General features: G+C 51.5%; 1 protein-coding gene across 1 annotated transcript in view; it reads left to right on the top strand.

Annotated features, from left to right (window-relative positions):
• The window catches only part of LOC135570275 (glutamate receptor-interacting protein 1-like), a gene marked incomplete at its 5' end in the record, with an annotated part of 98,259 nt that overhangs the window by 48,002 nt on the left and 30,327 nt on the right, over window positions 1–19,930 (top strand). The window contains one exon of the mRNA XM_065016389.1: window positions 8,427–8,496. Coding sequence (XP_064872461.1) covers window positions 8,427–8,496 — 70 coding nt within the window. The remainder of the gene's footprint in view (window positions 1–8,426; window positions 8,497–19,930) is intronic.

Raw genomic sequence — 19,930 nt, 5'->3', positions numbered from 1 at the left:
CTTCAGGACTGGAGGGCTGATGGCTGGTTCCTTCCAGGACTGGAGGGCTGGTGGCTGGTTCCTTCTGGACTGGAGGGCTGGTGGCTGGGCTCCTGGAGGGCTGGTGGCTGGCTGGAGGGCGGCTGCCTCCTGGAGGGCTGGTGGCTGGTTCCGGCTGCCTCCTGGAGGGCTGGTGGCTGGCCTCCTGGACTGGGCTGGTGGCTGGCTGGCTCCTTCCTGGAGGGCTGGTGGCTGGTTCCTGGAGGGCTGGTGGCTGGTTCCTTCAGGGCTGGTGGCTGGACTGGAGGGCTGATGGCTGGCCTTCTGGGCTGGAGGGCTGGTGGCTGGCTCCTGGAGGGCTGGTGGCTGGCTCCTGGAGGACTGGAGGGCTGATGGCTGGAGGGTTCCTTCAGGACTGGAGGGCTGGTGGCTGGCTCCTGGAGGGCTGGCTGGTGGAGGGCTGGTGGCTCCTGGAGGGCTGGTGGCTGGTTCAGGACTGGAGGGCTGGTGGCTGGACTGGAGGGCTGGTGGCTGGTCCCTTCTGGACTGGAGGGCTGGTGGCTGGTTCCTTCTGGACTGGAGGGGGTGGTGGATGGCTCCTGGAGGGCTGGTGGCTGGTTCTTTCTGGACTGGAGGGCTGGTGGCTGGCTCCTGGAGGGCTGGTGGAGGCTGGAGGGCTGGTGGTGGCTCCTGAGGGGCTGGTGGCTGGCTCCTGGAGGGCTGGTGGCCTCCTGGAGGGCTGGTGGCTGGCCTCCTGGAGGGCTGGTGGCTGGTTCCTGCAGGACTGGAGGGCTGATGGCTGGCTCCTTCTGGGCTGGAGGGCTGGTGGCTGGCTCCTGGAGGGCTGGTGGCTGGTTCCTTCAGGGCTGGTGGTTCCTGGCTGGAGGGCTGGTGGCTGGAGGACTGGAGTGGCTGGTGGCTGGCTCCTGGAGGGCTGGTGGCTGGCTCCTGGAGGGCTGGTGGCTGGCTGGAGGGCTGGTGGCCTGGAGGGCTGGTGACTGGCTCCTGGAGGGCTGGTGGCTGGCTCCTGGAGGGCTGGTGGCTGGCTCCTGGAGGGCTGGTGGCTGGTTCCTTCAGGACTGGAGGGCTGGTGGCTGGTTCCTCCAGGGCTGGAGGGCTAGTGGCTGGTTCCTTCAGGACTGGAGGGCTTGTGGCTGGCTCCTGCAGGGCTGGAGGGCTAGTGGCTGGTTCCTGCAGGGCTGGTGGCTGGTTCCTTCAGGATGGGAGGGCTGGTTCCTGGAGGTGGCTGGAGGGCTGGTGGCTGGTTCCTAGGCAGGGCTGGTAGGGCTGGTTCCTGACTGGAGGGCTGGTGGCTGGTGGCTGGTTCCTGTAGGACTGGAAGGCTGGTGGCTGGTTCCTTCAGGACGGTAGGGCTGGTTCCTGGAGGACTGGAGGGCTGGTGGCTGGTTCCTGCAGGACTGGAGGGCTGGTGGCTGGCTCCTGCAGGACTGGAGGGCTGGTGGCTGGTTCCTTCAGGGCTGGTGGCTGGTGGCTGGTTCCTGTAGGACTGGAAGGCTGGTGGCTGGTTCCTGCAGGACTGGAAGGCTGGTGGCTGGTTCCTGCAGCTGACTGGAGGGCTGGTGGCTGGTCAGGACTGGAGGGCCTGCCAGACTGGAGGGCTGGTGGCTGGTTCCTTCTGGGCTGGCTGGTGGCTGGTTGGAGGGCTGGTGGCTGGCCAGACTGGAGGGACTGGTGGCTGGTTCCTGGAGGGCTGGTGGCTGGGACTGGAGGGCTGGTGGCTGGTTCCCTGGACTGGAGGACTGGAGGGCTGGTGGCTGGTTCCTCCAGGACTGGAGGGCTGGTGGCTGGTTCTGGTGGCTGTTCCTGGAGGGCTGGTGGCTGGAGGGCTGGTGGCTGGTTCCTGGTTCCAGACTGGAGGGCTGGTGGCTGGTTCCTGCCAGGACTGGAGGGCTGGTGGCTGGAGGGCTGGTGGCTGGTTCCTGTAGGACTGGAGGGCTGGTGGCTGGTTCCTGTAGGACTGGAGGGCTGGTGGCTGGTTCCTGGCAGGTTTGCTCCTCAGGACTGGAGGGCTGGTGGCTGGTGGCTGCTCCTGGAGGGCCTGGAGGGCTGGTGGCTGGTTCCTGCCAGATTGGAGGACTGGTGGCTGGTTCCTGCCAGACTGGAGGGCTGGTGGCTGGTTCTGGAGGGCTGGTGGACTGGAGGGCTGGTGGCTGGTTCTGGAGGGCTGTGGCCAGAGGGCTGGTGGCTGGAGGGCTGGTGGCTGGTTCCTGACTGGAGGGCTGGCTGGTGGGACTGGAGGGCTGGTGGCTGGTTCCTTCAGGACTGGAGGGCTGGTGGCTGGTTCCTGCAGGACTGGAGGGCTGGTTCCTGAGTGCTGGTGGCTGGTTCCTTCAGGACTGGAGGGCTGGTGGCTGGTTCCTGCAGGCTGGAGGACTGGAGGGCTGGTGGCTGGCTCCTGCCAGACTGGAGGGCTGGTGGCTGACTGGAGGGCTGGTGGCTGTTCCAGGACTGGAGGGCTGGTGGCTGGTTCCTGTAGGACTGGAAGGCTGGTGGCTGGTTCCTGCAGGGTTGGAGGGCTGGTGGCTGGTTCCTGCCAGACTGGAGGGCTGGTGGCTGGTTCCTGCCAGGACTGGAGGGCTGGTGGCTGGTTCCTCAGGACTGGACTGGAGGGCTGGTGGCTGGTTCCTGTAGGACTGGAGGGCTGGTGGCTGGTTCCTGCAGGCTGGTGGCTGGAGGGCTGGTGGCTGGCTCCTGGAGGGCTGGTGGCTGGTTCCTGTTCCAGGAGGGCTGGAGGGCTGGTGGCTGGTTCCTGGTTCCAGACTGGAGGGCTGGTGGCTGGTTCCTGTAGGACTGGAGGGCTGGTGGCTGGTTCCTGGAGGGCTGGTGGCTGGCTGGTTCCTGTAGGACTGGAGGGCTGGTGGCTGGTTCCTAGGACTGGAGGGCTGGTGGCTGGTTCCTGCAGGACTGGAGGGCTGGTGGCTGGTTCCTGGAGGGCTGGTGGCTGGTTCCTGTTGGACTGGAGGGGAATAGGGTGCCATTTGGGATGCAGACCTACTAGTATTTGCTGAGATTTAATTGGCAGATAGACCAGTGGCTCAATGATGGCTAACAGTACCCTGAGGCAATTTCCTCTCTCGCTGTGTGTGTGTGTGTGTGTGTGTGTGTGTGTGTGTGTGTGTGTGTGTGTGTGTGTGTGTGTGTGTGTGTGTGTGTTGTTTTTTCTCTCTCTGTTTGGTCCAACCACCACCGGAACCCATTGTTTCCTGTAGGCTCGAGGCTGAGGAAAGGGGTCTAATTTGGGATTCAGCAGAGTCAGCTAACCAACTCTCCACCGGGAGGAAAGACATTTCTGCAATGGAGCCATATAAATATAATTCATTCTACAGCCATAGAAATATAATTCATTCTACAGCCATAGAAATATAATTCATTCTACAGCCATAGAAATATAATTCATTCTACAGCCATAGAAATATAATTAATTCTGTAGTCATATAAATATAATTCATTCTGTAGCCATAGAAATATAATTCATTCTGTAGCCATAGAAATATAAATCATTCTGTAGCCATAAAAATATAATTCATTCTACAGCCATAGAAATATAATTCATTCTTCAGCCATAGAAATATAATTAATTATGTAGCCATATAAATATAATTCATTCTACAGCCATAGAAATATAATTCATTCTGTAGCCATAGAAATATAAATCATTCTGTAGCCATAAAAATATAATTCATTCTACAGCCATAGAAATATAATTCATTCTACAGCCATAGACATATAATTCATTCTACAGCCATAGAAATATAATTTATTCTACAGCCATAGAAATATAATTCATTCTACAGCCAGAGAAATATAATTCATTCTTCAGCCATAGAAATATAATTCATTCTTCAGCCATAGAAATATAAATCATTCTGTAGCCATAGAAATATATTTCATTCTGTAACCATAGAAATATAATTCATTCTTCAGCCATAGAAATATAATTCATTCTTCAGCCATAGAAATATAAATCATTCTGTAGCCATAGAAATATATTTCATTCTGTAGCCATAGAAATATAATTCATTCTGTAGCCATAGAAATATAATGCATTCTGCAGCCATAGAAATATAATTAATTCTGTAACCATAGAAATATAAATCATTCTGTAGCCATAAAAATATAATTAATTCTGTAGCCATAGAAATATAATTCATTCTGTAGCCATAGAAATATAATTCATTCTGTAGCCATAGAAATATAATTAATTCTGTAGCCATAGAAATATAATTCATTCTGCAGCCATATAAATATAATTCATTCTGTAACCATAGAAATATAAATCATTCTGTAGCCATAAAAATATAATTCATTCTTCAGCCTTGCCTGCAGGATTTTCCACCACTGTCGACATCACGGTTTCTCTTAGGAAACTATACACGCAACAGTAGCAAAATGGCCGTAACTTTCTTGGTGTAGTGCCACTAGTTAATTTAGTGGATACCTCACATGATGTCTCTAGTGTTCTGTAGGTGGCCCCTCCCCTTCACCTCCCTGCTCGCTCATTGGACAAGTAACCGTCTTACTCTAGTGTTCTGTAGGTGGCCCCTCCCCTCAACTTTACCTCCCTGCTCGCTCATTGGACAAGTAACCGTCTTACTCTAGTGTTCTGTAGGTGGCCCCTCCCCTTCCCCTTTACCTCCCTGCTCGCTCATTGGACAAGTAACCGTCTTACTCTAGTGTTCTGTAGGTGGCCCCTCACCTTTACCTCCCTGCTCGCTCATTGGACAAGTAACCGCCCCCTCACCTTACCTCCCTGCTCGCTCATTAGTGTTCTGTAGGTGGCCCCGCCCCCTCACCTTTACCTCCCCGTTCGCTCATTGGACAAGTAACCGTCTTACTCTAGTGTTCTGTAGGTGGCCCCGCCCCCTCACCTTTACCTCCCTGCTCGCTCATTGAACAAGTAACCATCTTACTCTAGTGTTCTGTAGGTGGCCCCGCCCCCTCACCTTTACCTCCCTGCTCGCTCATTGGACAAGTAACCGTCTTACTCTAGTGTTCTGTAGGTGGCCCCTCCCCCTCACCTTTACCTCCCTGCTCGCTCATTGGACAAGTAACCGTCTTACTCTAGTGTTCTGTAGGTGGCCCCGCCCCCTCACCTTTACCTCCCTGCTCGCTCATTGGACAAGTAACCGTCTTACTCTAGTGTTCTGTAGGTGGCCCCGCCCCCTCACCTTTACCTCCCTGCTCGCTCATTGGACAAGTAACCGTCTTACTCTAGTGTTCTGTAGGTGGCCCCTCCCCCTCACCTTTACCTCCCTGCTCGCTCATTGGACAAGTAACCGTCTTACTTACTCTAGTGTTCTGTAGGTGGCCCTAGTGTTCTGTAGGTGGCCCCGCCCCCTCACCTTTACCTCCCTGCTCGCTCATTGGACAAGTAACCGTCTTACTCTAGTGTTCTGTAGGTGGCCCCTCCCCTCACCTTTACCTCTTACCTCTTACCCTGCTCGCTCATTGGACAAGTAACCGTCTTACTCTAGTGTTCTGTAGGTGGCCCCGCCTCACCTTACCTCCCCCCCTCACCTTTACCTCCCTGCTCGCTCATTGGACAAGTAACCGTCTTACTCTAGTGTTCTGTAGGTGGCCCCTCCCCTCACCTTTACCTCCCCTGCATTCGCTCATTGGACAAGCTCATTGGACAAGTAACCGTCTTACTCTAGTGTTCTGTAGGTGGCCCCTCCCCCTCACCTTTACCTCCCTGCTCGCTCATTGGACAAGTAACCGTCTTACTCTAGTGTTCTGTAGGTGGCCCCTCCCCCTCACCTTTACCTCCCTGCTCGCTCATTGGACAAGTAACCGTCTTACTTTAGTGTTCTGTAGGTGGCCCCTCCCCCTCGCCTTTACCTCCCTGCTCGCTCATTGGACAAGTAACCGTCTTACTCTAGTGTTCTGTAGGTGGCCCCGCCCCCTCACCTTTACCATTTACCTCCTAGTGTTCTGTAGGTGGCCCTCCCCTCACCTTTACCTCCCGCTCGCTCATTGGACAAGTAACCGTCTTACTCTAGTGTTCTGTAGGTGGCCCCGCCCCCTCACCTTTACCTACCTCCCGCTCGCTCATTGGACAAGTAACCGTCTTACTCTAGTGTTCTGTAGGTGGCCCCGCCCCCTCACCTTTACCTCCCTGCTCGCTCATTGCATTTACATTTACATTTAAGTCATTTAGCAGACGCTCATTTATCCAAGTTCTGTAGGTGGCCCCTCCCCTCACCTTTAAACAAGTAACCGTCTTACTCTAGTGTTCTGTAGGTGGCCCCCTCCCCTCACCTTTACCTCCCCCTCCCCTCACCTAGTGTTTTACCCCCCCACCTTTACCTCCCTGCTCGCTCATTGGACAAGTAACCGTCTTACTCTAGTGTTCTGTAGGTGGCCTCACCTTTACCTCCCTGCCCTCCCCTCACCTTTACCTCCCTGCTCGCTCATTGGACAAGTAACCGTCTTACTCTAGTGTTCTGTAGGTGGCCCCTCCCCCTCACCTTTACCTCCCTGCTCGCTCATTGGACAAGTAACCGTCTTACTCTAGTGTTCTGTAGTGTTCTCGCTCATTGGACAAGTAACCGTCTTACTCTAGTGTTCCTCCCCTCACCTTTACCTCCCTGCTCGCTCATTGGACAAGTAACCGTCTTACTCTAGTGTTCTGTAGGTGGCCCCTCCCTTTACTCACCATTTTACCTCCCTGCTCGCTCATTGGACAGGTCTTACTCTAGTGCCTCCAGTTAAAATCGTGGACTCCCTGCAGAATGCTTCTATCCCCTCCACTGTTAACCCAGTCAACAGCGCTGACGTCTCCACATCACACCAAGCAGTCCCTGGATTCCACACATTAACATTCACAACACACCCGGCCACAGAGATGTGTCTCTTTCAGAGCAGGCAGAAAAGACATCTCTCCTGTCTCTCCTCTGACATATAGACAGACACAGGGAGCACCTGCAGAATTACAATAGGACGGAGTTGGCAATTTGACAGGTCAGGTAAAGAGCTGCAGTAACGACAGGCAGCACTGTGGTTTTGTCAGCTGAGATGAGGAGGTAATGTGTGGTTGTTTATGGACTGAAGTGGACTGAAACTGTTGAGCAGACTACAATATAGAGTGAAGTACAGGAGAGGGGAGGGGAGGGGAGGAGAAGGGAGGGGAGGAGAAGGGAGGGAGAGGGAAGGAGAGGGAAGGAAGGAGAGGGGAGGGAAGGAAGGAGAGGGGAGGGAGGGGAGAGGAAGGGAGGGGAGGGGAGGAGAAGGGAGGGGAGGGAAGGAGAGGGAAGGAGAGGGAAGGAGAGGGGAGGAGAGGGGAGGGAAGGAAGGAGAGGGGAGGGAAGGAGAGGGGAGGGGAGGGGAGGAGAAGGGAGGGGAGGGAAGGAGAGGGGAGGGGAGGGAAGGAGAGGGGAGGGGGGAGGGGAGGGGGGGAGGGAAGGAAGGGAGGGAAGGGAGGGGAGGGGGGGAGGGGAGGGGAGGGGAGGGGAGGGGAGGGGAGGGAAGGAGAGGGGAGGGGAGGGGAGGGAGGGAAGGAGAGGGGAGGGGAGGGAAGGAGAGGGGAGGGGAGGAGAAGGGAAGGGAGGGAAGGAGAGGGGAGGGGAGGAGGAGGACTACAGGGAGTATTATGGGTTGGAGAAGAGGGGAGGGAAGTTGTTTACTCAAAACAGATACCCTTCCTCCCTTCCTGTAAGGCACTCAGCCCAACCATACTTTAGTCTGATACGCTTTTCATCAACTTTAAAGGCTGCATTTACACAGGCAGCCCAATTCTGAGATTTTTTTCCACTAATTGCTCTTTTGACCAATCACATCAGATCTCTATTTCAGAGCTTATTTGAAAAAAATATCAGAATTGGGTTGCCTGTGTAAATGCAACCAAAGAAATGAATGAGACGCCAAAAGCGTGTGGTTTTGTTAATGATAGAAGCCTGTGGTTTTGTTAATGGTACAAGGCTGTGGTTTTGTTATTGATTTAAGCCTGTGGTTGTGTTAATGATAGAAGCCTGTGGTTTTGTTAATGATATAAGCCTGTGGTTTTGTTAATGATAAAAGCCTGTGGTTTTGTTAATGATATAAGCCTGTGGTTTTGTTAATGATATAAGCCTGTGGTTTTGTTAATGATAAAAGCCTGTGGTTTTGTTATTGATTTAAGCCTGTGGTTGTGTTAATGATAAAAGCCTGTGGTTTTGTTAATGATAAAAGCCTGTGGTTTTGTTAATGATAAAAGCCTGTGGTTTTGTTAATGGTATAAGCCTGTGGTTTTGTTAATGATAGAAGCCTGTGGTTTTGTTAATGATTAGAAGCCTGTGGTTTTGTTAATGATTTAAGCCTGTGGTTTTGTTAATGATAAAAGCCTGTGGTTTTGTTAATGGTATAAGCCTGTGGTTTTGTTGTTGATTTAAGCCTGTGGTTTTGTTGCTCTCTCTCTCTCATACCTCCATCCTTTCTTCCTCTGCTCCTAGCTCCATCCAGTAGGAAACCTGGGGACGCTCTCATCATCTCCGACATCAAGAAGGGCAGCGTGGCTCACAGGTAAATACGTCAATCAACCTGCTCACAGGTAAATACGTCAATCAACCTGCTCACAGGTAAATACATCAATCAACCTGCTCACAGGTAAATACATCAATCAACCAATCAACCTGCTCACAGGTAAATACATCAATCAACCTGCTCACAGGTAAATACATCAATCAACCAATCAACCTGCTCACAGGTAAATACATCAATCAACCAATCAACCTGCTCACAGGTAAATACATCAATCAACCAATCAACCTGCTCACAGGTAAATACATCAATCAACCAATCAACCTGCTCACAGGTAAATACATCAATCAACCAATCAACCAATCAACCTGCTCACAGGTAAATACATCAATCAACCTGCGCACAGGTAAATAAATACATCAATCAACCTGCTCACAGGTAAATAAATACATCAATCAACCTGCTCACAGGTAAATAAATACATCAATCAACCTGCTCACAGGTAAATACATCAATCAACCAATCAAACTGCTCACAGGTAAATTATCTGAAAAATACAACATGCGACACATCAACTTTGTCTCAGTGTTGCTCTCCACACCACTCCACTAAACTACACTATGAATGTTGCTCTGCACACCACTCCACTAAACTACACTATGAATGTTGCTCTGCACACCACTCCACTAAACTACACTATGAATGTTGCTCTGCACACCACTCCACTATGAATGTTGCTCTCCACACCACTCCACTAAACTACACTATGGATGTTGCTCTGCACACCACTCCACTAAACTACACTATGAATGTTGCTCTGCACACCACTCCACTAAACTACACTATGAATGTTTCTCTGCCCACAACTCCACTATGAATGTTGCTCTGCACACCACTCCACTAAACTACACTATGAATGTTTCTCTGCCCACAACTCCACTATGAATGTTGCTCTCCACACCACTCCACTAAACTACACTATGAATGTTGCTCTGCACACCACTCCACTAAACTACACTATGAATGTTGCTCTGCACACCACTCCACTAAACTACACTATGAATGTTGCTCTGCACACCACTCCACTAAACTACACTATGAATGTTGCTCTGCACACCACTCCACTAAACTACACTATGAATGTTGCTCTGAACACCACTCCACTAAACACTATGAATGTTGCTCTGCACATTGCTCTGCACTCCACTAAACTACACTATGAATGTTGCTCTGCACACCACTCCACTAAAACACTATGAATGTTGCTCTGCACACACTCCACTAAACTACACTATGAATGTTGCTCTGCACACCACTCCACTAAACTACACTATGAATGTTGCTCTGCACCCCACTCCACTAAACTACACTATGAATGTTGCTCTGCACACCACTCCACTAAACTACACTATTAATGTTGCTCTGCACACCACTCCACTAAACTACACTATGAATGTTTCTCTGCCCACAACTCTAAACTATGAATGTTGCTCTGCACACCACTCCACTAAACTACACTATGAATGTTGCTCTGCACACCACTCCACTAAACTACACTATGAATGTTGCTCTCAACCTAAACTATACTATGAATGTTGCTCTGCACCCCACTCCACTAAACTACACTATGAATGTTGCTCTGCACACCACTCCACTAAACTACACTATTAATGTTGCTCTGCACACCACTCCACTAAACTACACTATGAATGTTTCTCTGCCCACAACTCCACTATGAATGTTGCTCTGCACACCACTCCACTAAACTACACTATGAATGTTGCTCTGCACACCACTCCACTAAACTACACTATGAATGTTGCTCTGAACACCACTCCACTAAACTATACTATGAATGTTGCTCTGCACACAACTCCACTAAACTACACTATGAATGTTGCTCTGAACACCACTCCACTAAACTACACTATGAATGTTGCTCTCCACTAAACACTATGAACTCCACCACTAAACTAAACACTATGAATGTTGCTCTGCACACCACTCCACAAACTACACTATGAATGTTGCTCTGCACACCACTCCACTAAACTACACTATGAATGTTGCTCTGCACACAACTCCACTAAACTACACTATGAATGTTGCTCTGCACACCACTCCACAAACTACACTATGAATGTTGCTCTGCACACCACTCCACTAAACTACACTATGAATGTTGCTCTGCACACCACTCCACTAAACTACACTATGAATGTTGCTCTGCACACCACTCCACTAAACTACACTATGAATGTTGCTCTGCACACCACTCCACTAAACTACACTATGAATGTTGCTCTGCACACCACTCCCTAAACACACTATGAACTCCCCACCACTACTAAACTACACTATGAATGTTGCTCTGCCCACCACTCCACTAAACTACACTATGAATGTTGCTCTCCATACCACAACACTCTACTAAACTACACTATGAATGTTACTCTCCACACCACTCCACTAAACTACACTATGGCAGAGTCACATATAAATGTATGTATTTCTGCAGTATAGTATATTGTGTTTGATGCAGTGGATATTAATCAGTGGCTTATGACCGGGCTCTGTGGTCACTCAGCTCTGGGCTGGAAGGGGGATGGGACCCTGCATGAGCTCATCTGCATACTTCCAATTCTCTAGATCAATGCAGATAATGTATTGTTCAGTAGCCAGGCTCCGTGTTCCGATGTTCAGTTGCCAGGCTCCGTGTTCCGATGTTCAGTGGCCAGGCTCCGTGTTCCGATGTTCAGTGACCAGGCTCCGTGTTCCGATGGTCAGTGACCAGGCTCCGTGTTCTGATGTTCAGTGGCCAGGCTCCGTGTTCCGATGATCAGTGACCAGGCTCCGTGTTCTGATGTTCAGTGGCCAGGCTCCCTGCTCCGTGTTCCGATGTTCAGTTGCCAGGCTCCGTGTTCCGATGTTCAGTTGCCAGGCTCCGTGTTCCGATGTTCAGTTGCCAGGCTCCGTGTTCCGATGTTCAGTGGCCAGGCTCCCTGCTCCGTGTTCCGATGTTCAGTGGCCAGGCTCCGTGTTCCGATGGTCAGTGGCCAGGCTCCGTGTTCCGATGTTCAGTGACCAGGCTCAGTGTTCCGGTGTTCAGTGGCCAGGCTCCGTGTTCCGGTGTTCAGTGGCCAGGCTCCCTGCTCCATGTTCCGATGTTCAGTGGCCAGGCTCCGTGTTCCGATGGTCAGTGGCCAGGCTCCGTGTTCCGATGTTCAGTGACCAGGCTCCGTGTTCCGGTGTTCAGTGGCCAGGCTCCCTGCTCCGTGTTCCGATGTTCAGTGGCCAGGCTCCGTGTTCCGATGGTCAGTGGCCAGGCTCCGTGTTCCGATGGTCAGTGGCCAGGCTCCGTGTTCCGATGTTCAGTGACCAGGCTCCGTGTTCCGGTGTTCAGTGGCCAGGCTCCCTGCTCCGTGTTCCGATGTTCAGTGGCCAGGCTCCCTGCTCCGATGGTCAGTGGCCAGGCTCCGTGTTCCGGTGTTCAGTGACCAGGCACCGTGTTCCTATGTTCAGTGGCCAGGCTCCGTGTTCCGGTGTTCAGTGGCCAAGATCCCTGCTCCGTGTTCCGATGTTCAGTGACCATTTCCGTGTTCCGATGTTCAGTGGCCAGGCTCCGTGTTCCGATGTTCAGTGGCCAGGCTCCGTGTTCCGATGTTCAGTGACCAGGCTCCGTGTTCCGGTGTTCAGTGACCAGGCACCGTGTTCCTATGTTCAGTGGCCAGGCTCCGTGTTCCGATGTTCAGTTGCCAGGCTCCCTGCTCCGTGTTCCGATGTTCAGTGACCAGGCTCCGTGTTCCTATGTTCAGTGACCAGGCACCGTGTTCCTATGTTCAGTGACCAGGCACCGTGTTCCGATGTTCAGTGGCCAGGCTCCGTGTTCCGATGTTCAGTGGCCAGGCTCCGTGTTCCGGTGTTCAGTGGCCAGGCTCCGTGTTCCGATGTTCAGTGGCCAGGCTCCGTGTTCCGATGTTCAGTTGCCAGGCTCCCTGCTCCGTGTTCCGATGTTCAGTGACCAGGCTCCGTGTTCCGATGTTCAGTTGCCAGGCTCCCTGCTCCGTGTTCCGATGTTCAGTGACCAGGCTCCGTGTTCCGATGTTCAGTGGCCAGGCTCCGTGTTCCGATGTTCAGTGGCCAGGCTCCGTGTTCCGATGTTCAGTGACCAGGCTCCATGTTTTCCGATGTTCAGTGGCCAGGCTCCGTGTTCCGATGTTCAGTGGCCAGGCTCCGTGTTCCGATGTTCAGTGACCAGGCTCCGTGTTCCGGTGTTCAGTGACCAGGCACCGTGTTCCTATGTTCAGTGGCCAGGCTCCGTGTTCCGGTGTTCAGTGGCCAGGCTCCGTGTTCCGATGTTCAGTGGCCAGGCTCCGTGTTCCGATGGTCAGTGGCCAGGCTCCGTGTTCCGATGGTCAGTGGCCAGGCTCCGTGTTCCGGTGTTCAGTGGCCAGGCTCCGGTGTTGGCCAGGCTCCGTGTTCCGGTGTTCAGTGGCCAGGCTCCGTGTTCCGATGGTCAGTGACCAGGCTCCGTGTTCCGATGTTCAGTGACCAGGCTCCGTGTTCCGGTGTTCAGTGGCCAGGCTCCGTGTTCCGGTGTTCAGTGGCCAGGCTCCGTGTTCCGGTGTTCAGTGGCCAGGCTCCGTGTTCCGATGGTCAGTGACCAGGCTCCGTGTTCCGGTGTTCAGTGACCAGGCTCCGTGTTCCGGTGTTCAGTGGCCAGGCTCCCTGCTCTGTGGTACGACCCCCAGGGTGCCATTACCCCACATAATAAAAAACACCACGAAACGTCACACACACAATCGTTAGGACACACGTATAAACTGTGATTGAACCTCTCAACTGAAGTGGGCCAGCTTGACGAGTCGCTAGCTAACTAACGGATGTTGAACCTCTCAACTGAAGTGGGCTTGACGAGTTGCTGGCTAACTAACGGATGTTGAACCTCTCAACTGAAGTGGGCCAGCTTGACGAGTCGCTAGCTAACTAACGGATGTTGTCATCTCAACTGAAGTGGGCCAGCTTGACGAGTCACTAGCTAACTAACGGATGTTGTCATCTCAACTGAAGTGGGCCAGCTTGACGAGTCGCTAGCTAACTAACGGATGTTGTCATCTCAACTGAAGTGGGCCAGTTTGACGAGTCGCTGGCTAACTAACGGATGTTGAACCTCTCAACTGAAGTGGGCTTGACGAGTCGCTAGCTAACTAACGGATGTTGAACCTCTCAACTGAAGTGGGCCAGCTTGACGCTTGACGAGTCGCTGGCTAACCAACGGATGTTGTCTGAAGTGGGCCTGGCTAACTAACGGATGTTGAACCTCTCAACTGAAGTGGGCCAGCTTGACGAGTCGCTGGCTAACTAACGGATGTTGTCATCTCAACTGAAGTGGGCCAGCTTGACGCTAACTAACGGAGTCGCTGGCTAACTAATGGATGTTGAACCTCTCAACTGAAGTGGGCTTGACGAGTCGCTAGCTAACTAACGGATGTTGAACCTCTCAACTGAAGTGGGCCAGCTTGACGAGTCGCTGGCTAACTAACGGATGTTGAACCTCTCAACTGAAGTGGGCTTGACGAGTCGCTAGCTAACTAACGGATGTTGAACCTCTCAACTGAAGTGGGCCAGCTTGACGAGTCGCTGGCTAACTAACGGATGTTGAACCTCTCAACTGAAGTGGGCCAGCTTGACGAGTCGCTGGCCAACTAACGGATGTTGAACCTCTCAACTGAAGTGGGCTTGACGAGTCGCTGGCTAACTAACGGATGTTGTCATCTCATTGTGGGAGGCAGCGGACAAGGTTCTTCAATTATATCCCCCAAAGTGGAAACTAGACTTTACACAGAGAGAGGGGATTCTCAGCTGGGGTAGAGGGGTAGAGAGGTAACAGTACACAAATACACATACACATACACACAACCAAACGGCTGTTCACCACTTTACACAGAGAGAGGGGATTCTCAGCTGGGGGGGAGGGGTAGAGGGGTAGAGAGGTAACAGTACACAAATACACATACACATACACACAACCAAACGGCTGTTCACGACTTTACACAGAGAGAGGGAATTCTCAGCTGGGGGGAGGGGTAGAGGGGTAGAGAGGTAACAGTACACAAATACACATACACACAACCAAACGGCTGTTCACGACTTTACACAGAGAGAGGGAATTCTCAGCTGGGGGAGGGGGAGGGGAGAGGGGTAGAGGGATAGAGGGATAGAGGGGTAGCAGTACACACACACACACACACACACACATATACACACACACACAAATACACACACACACACACACACACACACACACACACACACACACACACACACACACGCACAGACAGAGATGTAGTTTTAAACCCCTCCTCCTCCTGCAGTAACTGGGCTGGGTGTTCTCTGTGTTTACATCCAGACCCGTTACCAAGGCGACGCTGCATTCTGTTTACCACCAGGGCTCTAACTAATTAACCCACATTCTGTCTCTGCCCTCGTTTTGCCAGGCCTTACGCAACCAACACATATGTTTACCTTGGACTGCGGCCCAATTGGCACCTATTCCCTATGGGCCCTGGTCAAAACTAGGACACTACATAGAGAATAGGGTTCCATTTGGGATACAGATCTGGTAATTATGCTGAGAGGAAGATGAGAGGAATTGGGTTATGCACTAATCAGTGATTATGATTCTCTCCCCAAAGCAACCTGTCCTGTTCTATCTAGGTATTAGTTACCCCTGTCAAGGAGACAGAAGAAAGGCACCCAGTCCTGTTCTATCTAGGTATTAGTTACCCCTGTCAAGGAGACAGAAGAAAGGCACCCAGTCCTGTTCTATCTAGGTATTAGTTACCCCTGTCAAGGAGCCAGAGAGGCACCCAGTCCTGTTCTATCTAGGTATTAGTTACCCCTGTCAAGGAGACAGAAGAGAGGCACCCAGTCCTGTTCTATCTAGGTATTAGTTACCCCTGTCAAGGAGACAGAAGAGAGGCACCCAGTCCTGTTCTATCTAGGTATTAGTTACCCCTGTCAAGGAGACAGAGAGGCACCCAGTCCTGTTCTATCTAGGTATTAGTTACCCCTGTCAAGGAGACAGAGGAGAGGCACCCAGTCCTGTTCTATCTAGGTATTAGTTACCCCTGTCAAGGAGACAGTGGAAAGGCACCCAGTCCTGTTCTATCTAGGTATTAGTTACCCCTGTCAAGGAGACAGAAGAGAGGCACCCAGTCCTGTTCTATCTAGGTATTAGTTACCCCTGTCAAGGAGACAGAGGAGAGGCACCCAGTCCTGTTCTATCTAGGTATTAGTTACCCCTGTCAAGGAGACAGAGGAGAGGCACCCAGTCCTGTTCTATCTAGGTATTAGTTACCCCTGTCAAGGAGACAGAAGAGAGGCACCCAGTCCTGTTCTATCTAGGTATTAGTTACCCCTGTCAAGGAGACAGAGAGAGGCACCCAGTCCTGTTCTATCTAGGTATTAGTTACCCCTGTCAAGGAGACAGAGGAGAGGCACCCAGTCCTGTTCTATCTAGGTATTAGTTACCCCTGTCAAGGAGACAGAAGAGGCACCCAGTCCTGTTCTATCTAGGTATTAGTTACCCCTGTCAAGGAGACAGAGAGGCACCCAGTCCTGTTCTATCTAGGTATTAGTTACCCCTGTCAAGGAGACAGAAGAGAGGCACCCAGTCCTGTTCTATCTAGGTATTAGTTACCCCTGTCAAGGAGACAGAGGAGAGGCACCCAGTCCTGTTCTATCTAGGTATTAGTTACCCCTGTCAAGGAGACAGAGGAGAGGCACCCAGTCCTGTTCTATCTAGGTATTAGTTACCCCTGTCAAGGAGACAGAGGAAAGGCACCCTGGGGAGTCCTGTTCTATTCTAGTTTATATTCCCCTGCTCTATTAGAGGACAGAGGAAAAAACCATTTCCTGTTCTATCTAGGTATTATTTACCCCTGTCAAGTGAGACAGGTAAAGGCACCCAGTCCTGTTCTATCTAGGTATTTAGTGATTTTGGTCATTAGTAAAAAAAAAAAAACCTAAAAAACAACAGAGATTATTGGTCATTTTAATGATGAGTTTCTTTCTAGATTACATTATATAAAATGTTGTTATGGGTTAGCCAGGAGGAGAAATGAGGAATGAGGACAACTTTCAGTATTCTGTATTCTGCCTCTGTGTTGTCATGGTGAAGGGAGGGGAGCAAACTGATGACTGCTTGTTTCTGCATTCCAAATGGCACCCTATTCCTGTGTAGTGCACTATGTTTGATCAAAACCCTATTTCCCTGTTTTAGGTCTTTAGTGATTTCAGCAGCTTGTCTCTGTCAGGACTCCTGTTAACAGGTCTCTGTGAGTCTCATTTCATCAGCTTGTCTCTGTGAGTCTCATTTCAGCAAAGTCTCATTTCAGCAAAAACAAGGCCTCCTGAGATTATTGTGAGTCTCATTTTAATGATGAGACTTCTTAACAGGTCTCTGGATTACATTCATCAGAATATAAAATGTTCTTATGGGTGGTGGGAGGTCTCTGTGAGTCTCATTTCAGAAATTGGAATGTCAGGACAACTGTTAACAGTATTCTGTATTCTTTCTCAGCAGCTTGTCATCTGTCAGGACTCCTGTTAACAGGTCTCTGTGAGTCTCATTTCATGGCAGCTTGTATCTGTCAGGACTATGTTCCTGTTAACAGGTCTCTGTGAGTCTCATTTCAGCAGCTTGTCTCTGTCAGGACTCCTGTTAACAGGTCTCTGTGAGTCTCATTTCATCAGCTTGTCTCTGTGAGTCCTGTTCAGGTCTCTGTGAGTCTCATTTCATCAGCTTGTCTCTGTGAGTCTCATTTCAGCAGCTTGTCTCTGTGAGTCTCATTTCAGCAGCTTGTCTCTGTCAGGCCTCCTGTTAACAGGTCTCTGTGAGTCTCATTTCAGCAGCTTGTCTCTGTCAGTCTCTGTTAACAGGTCTCTGTGAGTCTCATTTCAGCAGCTTGTCTCTGTGAGTCTCATTTCAGCAGCTTGTCTCTGTCAGGACTCCTGTTAACAGGTCTCTGTGAGTCTCATTTCAGCAGCTTGTCTCTGTCAGGACTCCTGTTAACAGGTCTCTGTGAGTCTCATTTCATCAGCTTGTCTCTGTGAGTCTCATTTCAGCAGCTTGTCTCTGTGAGTCTCATTTCAGCAGCTTGTCTCTGTCAGGACTCCTGTTAACAGGTCTCTGTGAGTCTCATTTCATCAGCTTGTCTCTGTCAGGACTCCTGTTAACAGGTCTCTGTGAGTCTCATTTCAGCAGCTTGTCTCTGTGAGTCTCATTTCAGCAGCTTGTCTCTGTCAGGACTCCTGTTAACAGGTCTCTGTGAGTCTCATTTCAGCAGCTTGTCTCTGTCAGGACTCCTGTTAACAGGTCTCTGTGAGTCTCATTTCAGCAGCTTGTCTCTGTCAGGACTCCTGTTAACAGGTCTCTGTGAGTCTCATTTCAGCAGCTTGTCTCTGTGAGTCTCATTTCAGCAGCTTGTCTCTGTGAGTCTCATTTCAGCAGCTTGTATCTGTCAGGACTCCAGTTAACAGGTCTCTGTGAGTCTCATTTCAGCAGCTTGTCTCTGTCAGGACTCCTGTTAACAGGTCTCTGTGAGTCTCATTTCAGCAGCTTGTCTCTGTGAGGTCTCCTTTAACAGGTCTCTGTGAGTCTCATTTCAGCAGCTTGTATCTGTCAGGACTCCAGTTAACAGGTCTCTGTGAGTCTCATTTCAGCAGCTTGTCTCTGTGAGTCTCATTTCAGCAGCTTGTATCTGTCAGGACTCCAGTTAACAGGTCTCTGTGAGTCTCATTTCAGCAGCTTGTCTCTGTCAGGACTCCTGTTAACAGGTCTCTGTGAGTCTCATTTCAGCAGCTTGTCTCTGTGAGTCTCATTTCAGCAGCTTGTCTCTGTGAGTCTCATTTCAGCAGCTTGTCTCTGTGAGTCTCATTTCAGCAGCTTGTCTCTGTCAGGACTTCTGTTAACAGGTCTCTGTGAGTCTCATTTCAGCAGCTTGTCTCTGTCAGGACTCCTGTTAACAGGTCTCTGTGAGTCTCATTTCAGCAGCTTGTCTCTGTCAGGACTCCTGTTAACAGGTCTATGTGAGTCTCATTTCAGCAGCTTGTCTCTGTGAGTCTGCTGGTCACCTCTAAACCCTGGTCTGTGTGTTCCTCTCCCCAGGACTGGAACTCTGGAGCTGGGGGACAAGCTGCTGGTCACCTCTAAACCCTGGTCTGTGTGTCCTCTCCCCATCCTCTCCCCAGGACTGGGACTCTGGAGCTGGGGGACAAGCTGCTGGTCACCTCTAAACCCTGGTCTGTGTGTCCTCTCCCCAGGACTGGGACTCTGGAGCTGGGGGACAAGCTGCTGGTCACCTCTAAACCCTGGTCTGTGTGTTCCTCTCCCCAGGACTGGGACTCTGGAGCTGGGGGACAAGCTGCTGGTCACCTCTAAACCCTGGTCTGTGTGTTCCTCTCCCCAGGACTGGGACTCTGGAGCTGGGGGACAAGCTGCTGGTCACCTCTAAACCCTGGTCTGTGTGTTCCTCTCCCCAGGACTGGGACTCTGGAGCAGGGGACAAGCTGGAGTCTGTGTGTTCCTCTCCCAGGACTGGGACTCTGGAGCTAGGGGACAAGCTGCTGGTCACCTCTAAACCCTGGTCTGTGTGAGTCTCTCCCCAGGACTGGGACTCTGGAGCTGGGGGACAAGCTGCTGGTCACCTCTAAACCCTGGTCTGTGTGTTCCTCTCCCCAGGACTGGGACTCTGGAGCTGGGGGACAAGCTGCTGGTCACCTCTAAACCCTGGTCTGTGTGTTCCTCCCCAGGACTGGGACTCTGGTGGGGGACAAGCTGCACTGGTCACCTCTAAACCCTGGTCTGTGTGTTCCTCTCCCCAGGACTGGGACTCTGGAGCCAGGTCACCTCTAAACCCTGGTTGTGTGTCCTCTCCCCAGGACTGGGACTCTGGAGCTGGGGACAAGCTGCTGGTCACCTCTAAACCCTGGTCTGTGTGTTCCTCTCCCTGGGACTGGGACTCTGGAGCTGGGGGACAAGCTGCTGGTCACCTCTAAACCCTGGTCTGTGTGTTCCTCTCCCCAGGACTGGGACTCTGGAGCAGGGGACAAGCTGCTGGTCACCTCTAAACCCTGGTCTGTGTGTTCCTCTCCCCAGGACTGGGACTCTGGAGCTAGGGGACAAGCTGCTGGTCACCTCTAAACCCTGGTCTGTGTGTTCCTCTCCCCAGGACTGGGACTCTGGAGCTAGGGGACAAGCTGCTGGTCACCTCTAAACCCTGGTCTGTGTGTTCCTCTCCCCAGGACTGGGACTCTGGAGCTGGGGGACAAGCTGCTGGTCACCTCTAAACCCTGGTCTGTGTGTTCCTCTCCCCAGGACTGGGACTCTGGAGCTAGGGGACAAGCTGCGGGTCACCTCTAAACCCTGGTCTGTGTGTTCCTCTCCCCAGGACTGGGACTCTGGAGCTGGGGG

Source organism: Oncorhynchus nerka, unplaced genomic scaffold (assembly GCF_034236695.1).
Source record: "Oncorhynchus nerka isolate Pitt River unplaced genomic scaffold, Oner_Uvic_2.0 unplaced_scaffold_1006, whole genome shotgun sequence".
Classification (NCBI taxonomy): domain Eukaryota; kingdom Metazoa; phylum Chordata; class Actinopteri; order Salmoniformes; family Salmonidae; genus Oncorhynchus; species Oncorhynchus nerka.
This window is presented reverse-complemented; position numbering and strand designations above follow the sequence as displayed.